Source organism: Myxocyprinus asiaticus, chromosome 38 (genome assembly GCF_019703515.2).
Source record: "Myxocyprinus asiaticus isolate MX2 ecotype Aquarium Trade chromosome 38, UBuf_Myxa_2, whole genome shotgun sequence".
Classification (NCBI taxonomy): domain Eukaryota; kingdom Metazoa; phylum Chordata; class Actinopteri; order Cypriniformes; family Catostomidae; genus Myxocyprinus; species Myxocyprinus asiaticus.
This window is the reverse complement of record NC_059381.1, coordinates 28,765,072-28,779,264: the sequence shown is the minus strand read 5'-3', so window position 1 is coordinate 28,779,264 and position 14,193 is coordinate 28,765,072. Positions and strand designations below refer to the sequence as shown.

Sequence of the window (14,193 nt, the reverse complement as noted above, 5' to 3'; positions counted from 1 at the left end):
AGACATGACTACTAGTCAGCAATAAAAAACATTTTAATACACACCAGCTTTGAACAACAATGCAATAAAAACAATACACACCACAAACATTAGTCAAGATTTCATGATGAACATTTTTAAAACATAGGACCAGTTTGCTCTTGTTCCCAAAAATTCCCCAAAAACTGAATTTAAAACAACCCTTATAAGAAAAAAATGCTAAAATATGTTTTTTGAAAGTTTATATTTTCATATACACACTTGCCAGCATATTTTAAAATGCAATCCCTACAATTATACAGTGTTCCAGCATTGAATGGGCATTTTGTATCATTGTATAGACAATTAAATCTTGAGCCTTTCTAGAAAATATAAAAACATTTCTAAAAAGGATTCTGCTGACTGCTGGTGAGCATATTAAAATGCCAATTAGCAGTAAGATAAACAAGCGCTGGTCCCATGCTTAAAACATTGCGTTTTAATACTGTAAAACAAAAAGATAAAATATTTTCAAAAGCAGCGGATGAGTAACAGGAACATCTCTGCAGTCCTGGAACGTTGCAGTGTGGTGGACTACCGAATAGAACAGAATCCAAGATATAGCTTGTAGGCATTTCCCAATGTGTCATTAGAATGCATGAATCATTTGAAATCATCTTTGTAAGGAATAGGAAAAAGAATATCTGATGGGTGGGATTAAAACAAGTGCATCATCCACTTAGTCATTGTCACTAGCTCATTTGGTCAGTGCTTGTTGTTGGCTTCCTCCTGCGAGGAGCTGGAGATTCCATTCTGACTTTGAGTGGAACCTGATCCCAGACCGTAGAGCCGCCCACAATACTTGGCATCGTCAATGTTGTCTTCAAAAAACAGCTGCAGAGAAAGCAGATTTTTAGCAATGATCCAATCAGTTCCCAATTGATAAAATCAAGACCAGCCATACATTTTTTTTCTCATTGAATATTTCCACTCTGAAATATGACACAATACCGAATAAATTGGGTTGCAACAGCTATTTTATGTTGACTTTAATCTCCTGAGACCCCCGTGTAACTGCTGTGTGCATTTTACATTTCCCTTTTTGATTTGTAACAATTAACACCTAATAAAACAAGCAAAAAAAAAAAAAGATTTGTTTTCTAGAGCAAATAGTTTTCCTAAAAACGAATGTCAACATATGTGGACAGCGAGACTACGTTGCGAAATTTTAAATAACACTAAGCTCTATAGTCAAAAAAAAACTCATCAAATTGTTTGTTTCCAGGAGTGTTGGTTATTCATGTTTATGAGACGTTATAGACATTACAGCTGATTTTCTGTAAAGCTGAATAAATTATTCTGATTCAAAATAATGGACAGCATCATCCAATCAATGCCAACCATGTTAAAATAAAATTACACATTATAAATTCTGAACCTATGTACTGATTACTCCATTGCCCCATGTCTGCCAAACATGTTGAGTGGTCCAAACATCATCTGCAGCCTGAAACTGAATTTTTGATTGGATTTTAGGATTGAATGCACTTAGCTGCATAGAAAGCTATAGGATGCTCTCTTGCTCCCTATTTAGTGCATTACTTAACCTCCAGTGTGCGGTCTGTTTGCACTGGTCTCAGAACAGTTTGAAATGCACCTTATTTTCATCACAACTCCATATAAAACCTCTGAAAGCAAATATTTTCTTATTCTCAATGTGAAAATGCACAATGAATATATAGGCATGTATTAACTAATGTTAATGAATAGAACCGTATTGCACAGTGACAAAATATGACAAAATGTATATTAAAATGAAGTGAAATGTTCATTGTCAGATGGGTTGTAGCATCAAAGTGAGTGAGTTTGATCTTGCATTAAGCATGTAAATGACTGGAGTACTTTTCACTTCAATCCTTATGTGAATAAACCTTGCCTTGACCTTCCAATTAGTTCCTTTTTTAGTTGCGTTCTTAAGTGTGAACACAAACAACTCCAACATAAAGTGGGACTTCCCCAAATAAGTGGGTTCGGGCTGACTAGCCAAGAACCCAACAACCCCATGAAGTAAATCTTAACCTCTTTCATGCGGAAGAAAGCCATTCCAGTGAGCAGTGAGTCTGAGCCGGCTTGATGCTGCCTGCCGATCCTCTTCAGTTCCAGCTGGTCTGCCACTTCCTGGAGTCCCCCCTTAACACAAATTCACCTCTTTTACTGATCGCAAAACACAACATCTATCAACAGGACTAACTACAGGTTGACAAGAAACAGTTCTGTAATTCCACTGCCCCCTTTTTTTTGGAGGGGATTTTTCCCTTTTTTCACCCAATTTGGAATGCTCAATTCCCAGTGCGCTTATAAGTCCTCGTGGTGGCGTAGTGATTCGCCTCAATCCGGGTGGCGGAGGATGAATCTCAGTTGCCTTCGCGTCTGAGACCATCAACCCACGCATCTTATCACGTGGCTTGTTGAGCGTGTTGCCACGGAGACATAGTGCGTGTGGAGGCTTCACGCCACCCACCGCGGCATCCGAGCACAACTCACCATGCGCCCCACCGAGAATTAACCATATTATAGCGACCACAAGGAGGTTACCCCATGTGACTCTAACCACCCTAGCAATCGGGCCAATTTGGTTGCTTAGGAGACCTGGCTGGAGTCACTCAGCACGCCCTGGGATTCGAAATAGCAAACTCCAGGGGTGGTAGCTTTTACCACTGAGCTACCCAGGCCCCCACTGCCCCTTTTTTAATAAGTGGCAAGTCAATGACAGTTTTGACCAATTTCTTGCACACCCCCTCTCTTACCTTGAGGTTTTTGCAGCTCTTCATAAGATACTTGACATCGTAGATGGCAGGGAAGAAGAGGTTTAAAATCTGAAAGAACTCGTGTTCCTCTTCTGGCAGGCGAGAATCTGTGAGCAGCTTCACCAGGTAGCCAAAATCATAGCCACTAATGACGATACAAAAAAAAAAAAAAAGAAATTATAGAATTTAGATAACGCTAGATTTAGGGCTCTATTTCATGAGCGTGCAAAGCGCAGCACAATGTGCTACGACCGTGCCGCGTCTTATCCAATTTTCTTGAGCGCTAATTCTAAATGCAATTTTTGTGCCAGCGCAAAGCACAACTGGGTGTGGGTGGGAGTGTTTGCGCTACTGTGGGTGTAGGCGTGCAAACTGTGGGTGTACTGTATGTAAATAAAGTGCTATTGCTATTTTCCTGAGTATTCTGAATTGTGTTGTTGCGCTAAGATGTTTCAATACCACCTCTTAACTCAGCGCAAAGTCCAAATTCAGTACCTGCATTTGCAGTTGGGAGATTTCACCAGCAGGTGGTAATAAAGTTCATGTCCGAATTCTGAATGTAAAAACATCAAATTATGTTCTTGACAATCACTGTTGAAGACGTTTGTTTGAACAAAAAATTATGAGATGTGTTAAACGTTTTAGAGGTTATGGTTTATTTTTTCAACTATTATTATTTTTATTGTTAAGTTTATATGTATTATCATTCTTGTATATTTTCAATTGTATTTGATTTAATTGTTACTAGTAATTTTCCACCAGTTGTCGTAGAGTGGTTTTTAAATCACTGCAAAAGGGTCCGATGGGACAAGTTGGAGAGAGTAAAATGTTTGGAGTTAAATAGATTTTTTTGACTTTGTTATTTTTATTATGTTTTAGTTTCATTTGAATTTAGAAATATTTTTGTTTTAATTGTTTCGTTTCAATAAATGAATTACATTTTCAAAATCAAAATCAACCGGTAGAATTGAAGTGCGTGCTAATACAATCACTGTTTATACTAGCCATGATTTGTGTCAGTAGATGAAAAGGATGAATAAAAATTACTTTATTTAACGGAGCATACATCCAAATTCTGATGAGAATCAAATTTTTCATGCGTATAAAAGGAGAGTGTCACTATCATAGAAATATGCCTGACATTCATCAAGGACGCAGTTAATGCACAGAAGAACATAATTTGTAATTCTTCAAATTCATTACATACAGACCATTTACACTACCAACTTCTTATTAATGTGCTGTCTTTAAATCGTCGGTGCTTGAGGGAATGGACTATATAATAGGACACAGAATTTGAATAACTGGAGAAGAACCTCCAAATTAAATGGCACTTGGTCACGCCTTCTGCACGTTACGCCAAACCCACTTGCGCCTAGACTTAGTGCATGCTTGAAAGAAAATAACAAAACTTCATGGCCATGCCCACTGACTTGGTGCTGATGACTTAAGGCATTGTGTTGCGCATAACACTTGCGCTCTTAAAATATGGTTCTAAATATGGTAAGTGGTACTATTTCAGATAAACCCGCCCCTAAATGGCACATTAAAACTAAATTAACTGGGGCCTGGGTAGCTCAGCGAGTAAAGACCCTGACTACCACCCCTGGAGTCGCAAGTTCGAATCCAGGGCGTGCTGAGTGACCAGGTCTCCTAAGCAACCAAATTGGCCCGGTTGCTAGGGAGGGTAGAGTCACATGGAGTAACCTCCTTGCGGTCGCTATAATGCGGTTCGCTCTCGGTGGGACACGTGGGGAGTTGTGCGTGGATACTGCGGAGAATAGCGTGAAGCCTCCACACGTGCTATGTCTCCACTGTAACGCGCTCAACAAGCCATGTGATAAGATGCGCGGGTTGACTGTCTGAGACAGGGAAGCAACTGAGATTCCTCCCCCACCACCCGGATTGAGGCATTACGCCACCACGAGGACTTAGAGCGCATTGAGAATTGGGCATTCCATATTGGGGAGAAAAGGGGAGAAAAAAAATAAATTAACTGTAGTTGGTCGCTTTCCATGTCGGTCAGACAGTCTTCCAGTTTCAAGTCACCTTGAACTGCCTTGATGGGTACAGTTTTCTTTGGTCAGTTGATGTATTTCCAACTTAAATAGGAAGTTGGGGCAGTACAATTCAAACTGCTCATCCCTTTCTTTAAAAATAGCCAATATGCAATATGGTTTACATCGCAGCCCAGCAAAGCCACACACACACTCACATACAAACCTTTGCCAATGACCAAAATGGGGCTGCTTCTCGTGCATCATCAGTGCCGGTTAGAACACAGCCAGACACACTGCCAGATGTAGGGGGAAGAGTACGTTCTCATTGTAGAAAGAAATTAATTTGACAAAGTTTCGTCGCTTCAGTTGTTCACATCAACCATCAGAATGGGGAAAATTTTTTATATCGGTGATTTCGACCGTGGCTTGACTGTTAGTGCCATACAGGCTGGTTTGAGTATTTCTGTAACTGCTGATCTCTTGGAATTTTCATGCACACATTCTCTAGAGTTTACTCAGAATGGTGCCAAAAACATCCAGTGAGCGGCAGTTCTGCAAATGGAAATGCCTTGTTGATGGGAGGTCAACGGAGAATGTCCAGACTGGTTTGAGCTGACAAAAAGGCTATGGTAACTCAGATAACCACTCTGTACAATTGTAGTGAGCAGAATATCATCTCAGAATTCACAACATGTTAAACCTTGAGGCGGATGGACTACAACAGCAGAAGACCACGTCAGGTTCCACTTCTGTCAGCCAAGAACAGAAAGCTGAGGCTGCAGTAGGCCTACCATTTGTGTACTTTAGCAGAAATCGATATTCATCAGACCAGGCTATGTTTTTCCAGTCTTTAACTGTCCAGTTTTGGTGAAACCGTGCCCACTGCAGCCTCAGCTTTATGGAAATGCAGACTTTGCGATACAAACCAAATAGAAGATGAGAAAAACTCCCTTTTCATTTGCCCAAAGTACCACATTGTAAGAGAAACATTCTTTAAAAAAATCTGAAACATTTAATCATTTATTCCATAAACTGTCTGATACAGAGAAACTCACATATGTACTTGCAGAAGATAACACAACAACACTAGCCACTAAATATGTGTCTGCCATTCACAATACAAGATAGTCAAGTCATTTTGTGTCTTTTTTTTCCCCTAAGCAATATTTATTAATATATACATGTTTCACTTTTTTTTTTTTCTTCACTTTTACTTATTGTATTATTGCATCTTATTATATTTATTTAAAATATATATAGAAACAACTTTGAAATGCTTTGGCAATACTGTTATAAAACTGTCATGCCACTAAATCTAAATAGAGAGAGAGAGAGAGAGAGAGAGAGAGAGAGAGAGAAAATGTAACTTTCTACAAATACATCCTATTTTCTCTGTGAAAAAATAGCAATCCGAGCAGGGGTATTCCTTCCTATTTCGCAGTAGCTGGTGCGCAAGTCATTCACTATAGAAACCGTTCTCTCCACTGCCATGTCGAATGTTTACATCTTCTCCAATGTGAAAACACCAGTAAGCACCTTGAGTTTATATAACTCAGTCCGTTGTGTCTCTCAGCTGTGATAAGTCTTAATGCTGAAGCTGTAGTGTAGTAGTAACCTGAGTGATCTTGGAGTGAAAGGCAATTCCGATGACTTCAAAGAAACCGCTCTATGACGCTGACTGTCAGCGCTGACTCAATGCCCGTCGACTCAACTGGCTCATAACACACAAAAATGGTCAAATACATCCTATTATTTTGTAAAAATAGATGTCTGAGTGGGGGTCCCCCAAGTGCGCAAGACTCATTCAGCACAAAAACTGTTCTCTTTTCTGCCATGTTGAATAGATCTCCTCACAATGCGGAAACTCTGGTATTAGCCAAGCGCCTGGAGTATGTTTTTGATCTTTACTTCTGTTGTGTCTCTTTGCTGTGATAATGCTGACGCTGTGTAATGTTGTAGTAGTAATCCGATCGATCATGGAGTGAGAGACAATACCAATGACTTGAAAGAAACCGCTCGCTGACTAACGTGTGCCGATTCAATTCACGTCAAACTTTACTGGCTCATAACTAGACTTGCCACGATATCATAATTTTCACACCGGTGCGGTGTTCATGTTCAAACTGACTAACACCGGTATTACCGCTGGTTGGACACCAAGTGGTACTATGGGGTCATTTTCGTTAAGCAATAACCTACACATTAACGCAAGGCAGCTTGATTTCAAACTTTGAACATATTTTTTTATTTATTTTAACTAAAAATTCAAATGAAACAAAAAAAAAAATGAAGTGCAATTAAAATGTGTTTTGTTCAACTTTATGAAAGATGGCTTTTCAACAGTTGTGAAAGGCAATATCTCTTTGGCAATGAACCAACTTTTGTGCATTCTCTCCATCATGGGCTACCAGTCGGGTATTTCAGTGTCTCGGGAAAATACATCACTTATTGTGGGTTGTTGTTGGTTTAATGTTGGTGTTGGTTTAATGTTGGTGTTTTATCATCATCCCAGGACCCGGTTTAGCTGCTAATGACTTTGAATGTGTGAATATTTGTTTTGTTCCCTCCTAGGGCTGGGCGATATACAAGAAATATGTTCACGATAATTTTATTAAATATACATATACATATATATACATATATCACAATATCCAATTACATTGTCAACTGAGGCTGAGGGATCAGTGAATATTCTTGCTTTAGTGATTTTGCATTGAAAATGTAATTTATTTAAAAAATAAAAAACTTAAACCAAAGATATTTCTAAATTCAAACTGCACTTCAAATGAAACGAAAAACCAATTAAAATAACGAAGTGGTAAAAAATAAATAAATAAATAAATATATAAAACCACCTTTCCATTTACCGTCACTCAAGTATCCGTCTATGACAACAGGCGGAAAATTACTAATACAATTTAATATCTAAAAACAATTATAAATGTAAACATAATAATTGTGATGATGATCATGGTTCAAGGTGAATGTTTTTTGTATTATTTTATGATTTAATCACAGATGTATAGGTTTAATATAAAGTGACCCTGCAGAGCTGCACTCACAACGAACTGCTCTGTGGACATAAAGTGAACTGAACTCAGAGCACCAGAAGACTGAAACAAAGAAAGAGTGAGAACCCTTTACATATGTGTGTTCCACGAGACTGCATGCCTCCAAACAAACAGTGCGTCAGACATGCGCATAGATGGCTTTTCTGTCATCTGTTCTTAATAATATAATAGTGTGTTTCTTCAAGTGCATGTCTGTTTGTCTAACAGCATTTTCTTGTGTCATTCCGAATCCGAGACGTCTGACAGTTACTCACCATGCACATTATATTTTCTACCTGCAATTAAACGTCTTCTGTCAGAGTGCGTACTTTGCTGCCTGTGTAATTTGATACGTTGGTAAAGAACATCTGGCTTTCAATCCGTTATTTAGGTTCATTTATCATGGGTCGCAAACTCTTCATTAGGCAACTATTCTTTATTTAAGGCTATTCTATTCGTTAGGCTATTGTATTGATATTGGAAGTTCCATTCATAATGTTTCCCCCTTTTACCAGGTATAACATTTCACACTGGTGTTGTCCCTTGTACCTAGTAAAACCAGTAACACCGTACACCGTGCCAACCCTACACAACACATAAAAATGGTCTTCTGTTACCACCTGCTGGCTAACATCTTTAATGTCACAGGGGAAAATGAAAAGACACACACATCTAGCTCTTTTACACATCTGCGCAGCACTTACACTTTAATTTAGAATGCCACGAAGTGCTGATTGTTGATGGTTTGAGACATCAGTACTCATGGAACGTCCCGTCCAATCAATTCGAGGACCGGAACTAACTGTTGTATCAAATAGACTAAATCGCGCTACTTAATCATTTTTGACCCAGGAAAAATCCTTAAGAGTAAATACATCTCCACAGAACAGGACGACTCCCAAACAAGTCAAGAAAATGAAGATGAGCTTGTTATTAAAACAGGTGCGACATCTGGTGTGGGTTCAATCCGATCTACCTCCTCAAAATGAAGCACACAAAGAATATTATGATAGCCAAAAGATGCGCTCCACATTATTTCAGTCATGTATGTTTTTGCAATAAGGGTTTAATTATTTGATATTTATTTTCTTCAAGAAGTGCTTACATAATTTCAGATATTTTATAAGTGTTTCTTCATTTATTTATTTAATTGTACTTATGTGGCCAATTATTTTCTTGCTTTCATTGCTTTGGGAAGATATTGAATAACTTGGAAGTTCATAATAATAATGGTTCACAACATTCAGACTGAAATGTGGCATAATGTGAAATTCAGCATTATGGTAATGATTCAAAACCAAGTTTTACCAAGTTTTGATTTTTTTACTTTGACTATTGTCAAGTTCCAAATAAAGAGAAAATTATAAGAGGAAGTATTTAATTCACTGACAGGATTATCCAAAAAACAGGCATTACAAATGTTTTTTTTTTTTTTTGTTTAAAATGTTCAGACAAAGCTTTGTCAAGCCAACACCCAAGTTTGTCTTAAACTTTAAACAAAAATTTATGTAGTTAGAAAAAATGTGCTGCTTGTTACCTGTGAAAAGAGAGCCACTTGACATTTTCACAAAGCACTAGGCCTGATGTCATCAGGAGTTCTGCAAAGTAGAGTGTGTCGATGCCCTCCTCCTCATGCTTCTTAAACTGCAGCCCAGAGTTCTGCAGGAGATCTATAGAGTCCTGCGAGTACATGTCCTCTCTGCAAAATACAGGAACAAACCACTTGTATTTTATCGTACTTGTCAATATGCAATATCTGCAAAAGCATTGACAAAATGTAAAATAAAATTAGATTTGAACATTTTCAGGAAAAAAAGTCAGTGGTGCTTGCCCATACCAAAGGTAGAATGTTCTGGGTGGTTGCCAGTGCGGTACTACACAGTTGCTATGGTGTTCTGAGTGCTTGTTTACAGGCCCAAATCAAAAGAGCTCAACCCAAAGTCTCTACAATATTCTGGTCCCTAAAATTAGCTCAGGTTCCTCTCTCAGTCTATGCAATTTTAATGATAAAATCCAAGTTGCATGGTTAGAATAGCAATAGCACACCTCTCCTAAACAAACTGCATGATTTGAGATAGCACAAACAGAGCAGGATGAGTTCTAAGCCAAAGTTTAATACTTATGGTTAGGTGTTTAGAGCATAGCCCTGAAGTATGAGCCTCAGTAAGAACCACTAATGAACTGTGTGCTAGATCATGAAAGGAATAGTTCACCAAAAAATTATAATTCTCACATTATTTACTCATCATCATTGAGATCGAGTAAATGACAAGTGAATTATAATTTTGGGGTAAACTATCTTTTAAAGATGAATCATTAAGATTTTAATGCTGGACACCAACGTCAGATTGAATTTGAAGTTGAACTGCCACGTTGTGGTTCCTGGTGGGTAGTCTCCATCTTCATTCATGAACGTCAAGCCAAGCTGGATGATTTTTAAAAGGTCCACGTTGCAACGCAGGAGCTGGTATTGATAATCAACAGTACTGCGAAACTCTCCAATGGGACGGACCACCACTCCAGGAAACTCAGTGTCCTGATGTATTGAAGAAACACTATATAAGTGGACAGCTTTATGTGACAGGCTCAATGCAAAATAAATAAAGAAATAAATAAAATGCTGGAAGTCTATGGGGCAAGGCATTCCAGAGGGTTAAAAAGCAGAAATGTGCACCTTGTATTTTTGTTAAAGTGCTTTGATTAATTCTTCCAAACATAAGTCGTTTTTCCTTTAAGTGGTGGAATAACTGTTCTAGTTGGGTGAACTTCTAGAGATGCATTTCTGGTATCCTTGTGCATATCATGCGAAAGTTACCAGGTTTACATGGTGATACAAACAAGGTTACCAAGCAAATCTATCATGTTAACGCATATAATGTTTGGGGCTTGTGGCTATACTTTTAAACAGTTTGTATTTTAATGTATAGTCAGGTGAAATGCCTTGCCCCATAGATTTCCATTGTGCAGACTTCCAAGTGCATTATTGCAAACACGATTTTTGCCGAGCTTCTTCCATACTACTATAAAGAGTCTATGTGTGCCACATAATGTTATTAATGGCAGCAGTGGAGTCATTCAGGTTCCTGGGCTCTACCATCTCACAGGACCTAAAGTGGGAGACCCACATTGACTCCACTCTGAAAAGACCCATCAGAGGTTGTACTTCCTTCGCCAACTGAGGAAGTTCAACCTGCCACAGGCGCTGCTGATACAGTTCTACCCAGCATTCATGGAGTCTGTCCTCTGCACTTCAATAACTGTCTGGTTTGGTTCAGCTACGAAATTGGACATCAGACAACTACAAATGACAGTTCGATTACTGGTTGCCCCCTGCCCTCCCTTCAAGAACTATTCACTTCCAGAGTGAGGAAAAAGGCTGGAAAAATCACTCTGGACCCCACTCACCCTGCCCACTTCATTTTTGAACTGTTGCCTTCTGGCCGACGCTTCAGAGCTCTGAGCACCAGAACCGTCAGGCACAAGAACAGTTTTTTCCCTCAGGCCATCCATCTCATGAACAGTTCAAACTGCCCCATTGAGCAATAATTATGTGCAATACCCAGCTTAGTCTATTTATATTTATCCAACATATCCTACCTCTTCTGCCATACATTCCCTTGCATCTGTATATAACAGATTTGTATTTGTACGTACGTTTATACACTGGAGGCCAAAAGTTTGGAATAATGTATAGATTTAGCTGTTTTAGAAGGAAATTGGTACTTTAATTCACCAAAGTGGCATTCAACTGATCACAAAGTATAGTCAGGACATTACTGATTTAAAAAACAGCACCATCACTATTTGAAAAAAGTCATATTTAATCAAATCTAGACAGGCCCCATTTCCAGCAGCCATCACTCCAACACCTTATACTTGAGTAATCATGCTAAATTGCTAATTTGGTTCTAGAAAATCACTTGTTATTATATCAAACACAGCTGAAAGCTATTTGGTTAATTAAATGAAGCTTAACATTGTCTTTGTGTTTGTTTTTGAGTTGCCACAGTATGCAATAGACTGGCATGTCTTAAGGTCAATATTAGGTCAAAAATGGCCAAAAAGAAACAGCTTTCTCTAGAAACTCATCAGTCAATCATTGTATTGAGAAATGAAGGCTATACAATTTTTGAAATTGCCAAAAAAAGATAAAAAAGATTTCATACAAAGGTGTACACTACAGTCTTCAAAGACAAAGCACAACTGGCTCTAAAAAGGACAGAAAGAGATGTGGAAGGCCAGATGTACAACTAAACAAGAGGATAAGTACATCAGAGTCTCTAGTTTGAGAAATAGACACCTCACATGTCCTCAGCTGACAGCTTCATTGAATTCTACCTGCTCAACACCAGTTTCATGTACAACAGTAAAGAGAAGACTCAGGGGTGCAGGCCTTATGGGAAGAATTGCAAAGAAAAAGCCACTTTTGAAACAGAAAAACAAAAAGAAAATGTTAGAGTGGTCAAAGAAACACAGACATTGGACAACAGATAATTGGAAAAGAGTTTTATGGATCTTAACTCCATTGAGCTTTTGTGGGATCAGCTAGACTGTAAGGTGTGTGAGAAGTGCCCGATAAGACAGCCACATCTATAGCAAGTGCTACAGGAAGTGTGGGGTGAAATGTCACCTGAGTATCTGGACAAACTGACAGCTAGAATGCCAAGGATCTGCAAAGCTGTCATTGCTGCACGTGGAGGATTTTTTGATGAGAACTCTTTGAAGTAGTTTAAGTTTTATTGTAATAGTAATTTTTCACATTATTAATGTCCTGACTATACATTGTGATCAGTTGAATGCCACTTTGGTGAATAAAAGTACCAATTTCTTTCCATAAGAGCAAAATCTGTACATTATTCCAAACTTTTGGCCACCAGTGTATATTTTTAGTCTTATTGTGTATTTCTATATATACTTATACTTTCTATTGACTTTTTACTTTTATTCTATTTTTTTATTATTATCTCTGTCTTGTTGTATTGTTGTGCACTGGAAGCTTCTGTCACCAAGACAAATTCCTTGTATGTGTAAGCACACTTGACAATAAAGATCATTCTGATTCTAATGTACACACCATGGCGATGCAGTTGTAGTTTTGAATAATCTGTCGTATCTTCCTCATCTCCTCCTCCACATTGCTGGCCCAGACCTCGCAGATAATCTGACTGGTATCTGCAAGTGCGGCTGGCATGGTGATAATGAAGACTGAGGAACTAATCGAGTATCGCGGCGATCCTGAAGCTCTCACAGGTGAAAGAAACTCTACAGAGAAGAGCAGTAGAGAGTTTATGCAGTTCAGGTCACACAAGTTCGAGTTGACTTTTAGGCATTTAAACTGAATGTATGCTCATGGGCGTGGAAATATGAAAAAAGTATATAAAAGGTAATTCAATGCTGATGACATGCATTGAAAAGTGCAAATGAATTAATTCAATATGCACAATGTATCCAGACCCAAACAAATGACGAGCCGAACAGCTCGCGTCTTCAGAGTGAGTCAAATATCAAGGCTTTTATATAGAACCAACGTATATGGGCGTGGAAAACAACATGAATATTAATTTTAAAAAGTTCAATAATATTAAGTACATAAATGCCCATGGCTAATATAAATAAACCAAACATATGACTAGCCGAGCAGCTCTTTTACAACTTCTCAAGAACGTCTGAAATAAGAGGACATTAAATATGGATTAAACATTTGAATTGCTCATAAAAGCGGCAGTTCAAAGTCAAATTAACCATGTTTTGGTGGATGATGTTCTTATTAGCTCACATGTTAGCTACTGCTACTCAGCTGTAGCCAAACACACTAACCAGCGACGTTTTCATTCCAGCGAGCGTGTAAAACGCACTTACACAAAGGTTTATATGGCGTTTATGTGAGAAGCCTGGTTACCTTGCAGGAGTCTGGTGGTTAAATGTTGATGTAGAAGCTGCTGTGCACACAGCGCTGCTTCCGGTTCCGCGGGACAGACTGTGGGAAAACACCCGCCAAAACTGAAGCCTTTCAATCATCTGCACTGCAGAAAAAATATAAAAATAGCACCAGCACTAACAAAATAAATGTACCATGAATAACATAGTTTCCGTCATAGTCACTACAGTTATTTATTATTAATAATAATCAGTTAATGTAGCATCGCCTTCAAACAATGCATGAAGCTTTTCAGAATCGTTCTGTATATTTCTTGTTTTGATGACAGTGTTGTGTAATACCAAGTTACAATAACTGCAATAAATATCGTATTTTTGACAGAAATTATAGTCACTGATATAGTATTTTTGATTGCATGTGGATGGTAGGAAGGGAGCAGTTCACACAGGACGAATTCTTGATTCTTGATGTGACTGCTTGCCCCAAATTGATATTTTTGA

General features: G+C 38.4%; 1 protein-coding gene across 2 annotated transcripts; it reads right to left on the bottom strand.

Moving 5' to 3' along the window:
* Positions 1 to 15: 15 nt before the first annotated feature.
* On the bottom strand, positions 16 to 13,845 carry cnot8 (CCR4-NOT transcription complex, subunit 8). 2 transcript variants are annotated; one of them, XM_051677747.1, is made up of 7 exons: positions 13,715 to 13,845; positions 12,890 to 13,077; positions 10,158 to 10,351; positions 9,353 to 9,514; positions 2,766 to 2,910; positions 2,038 to 2,148; positions 16 to 852 (listed from the first exon to the last, which is right to left on the bottom strand). In XM_051677747.1, the coding sequence occupies exons 2-7, from the start codon at positions 13,004 to 13,006 to the stop codon at positions 724 to 726; spliced, it is 858 nt and encodes a 285-aa protein (XP_051533707.1). In that variant the 5' UTR covers positions 13,007 to 13,077; positions 13,715 to 13,845; the 3' UTR covers positions 16 to 723. The 2 variants fall into 2 exon arrangements, with proteins under 2 accessions (XP_051533707.1, XP_051533708.1); XM_051677748.1 differs by lacking the exons at positions 10,158 to 10,351; positions 13,715 to 13,845 and having other exon boundaries at positions 12,890 to 13,029.
* Between the last annotated feature and the right edge of the window lie 348 nt (positions 13,846 to 14,193).

What these genes read in the sequence shown, in the direction of transcription:
- cnot8 (XM_051677747.1), bottom strand. Translation starts at nt 13,006, where the DNA reads ATGCCAGCCGCACTTGCAGATACCAGTCAGATTATCTGCGAGGTCTGG. An exon ending in ACTACAACTGCATCGCCATG is followed by an intron (nt 10,352 to 12,889) that starts GTGTGTACATTA and finishes TCAATACATCAG; the next exon opens with GACACTGAGTTTCCTGGAGT. An exon ending in CTTTCTTCCGCATGAAAGAG is followed by an intron (nt 853 to 2,037) that starts GTTAAGATTTAC and finishes CTTTCTCTGCAG; the next exon opens with CTGTTTTTTGAAGACAACAT.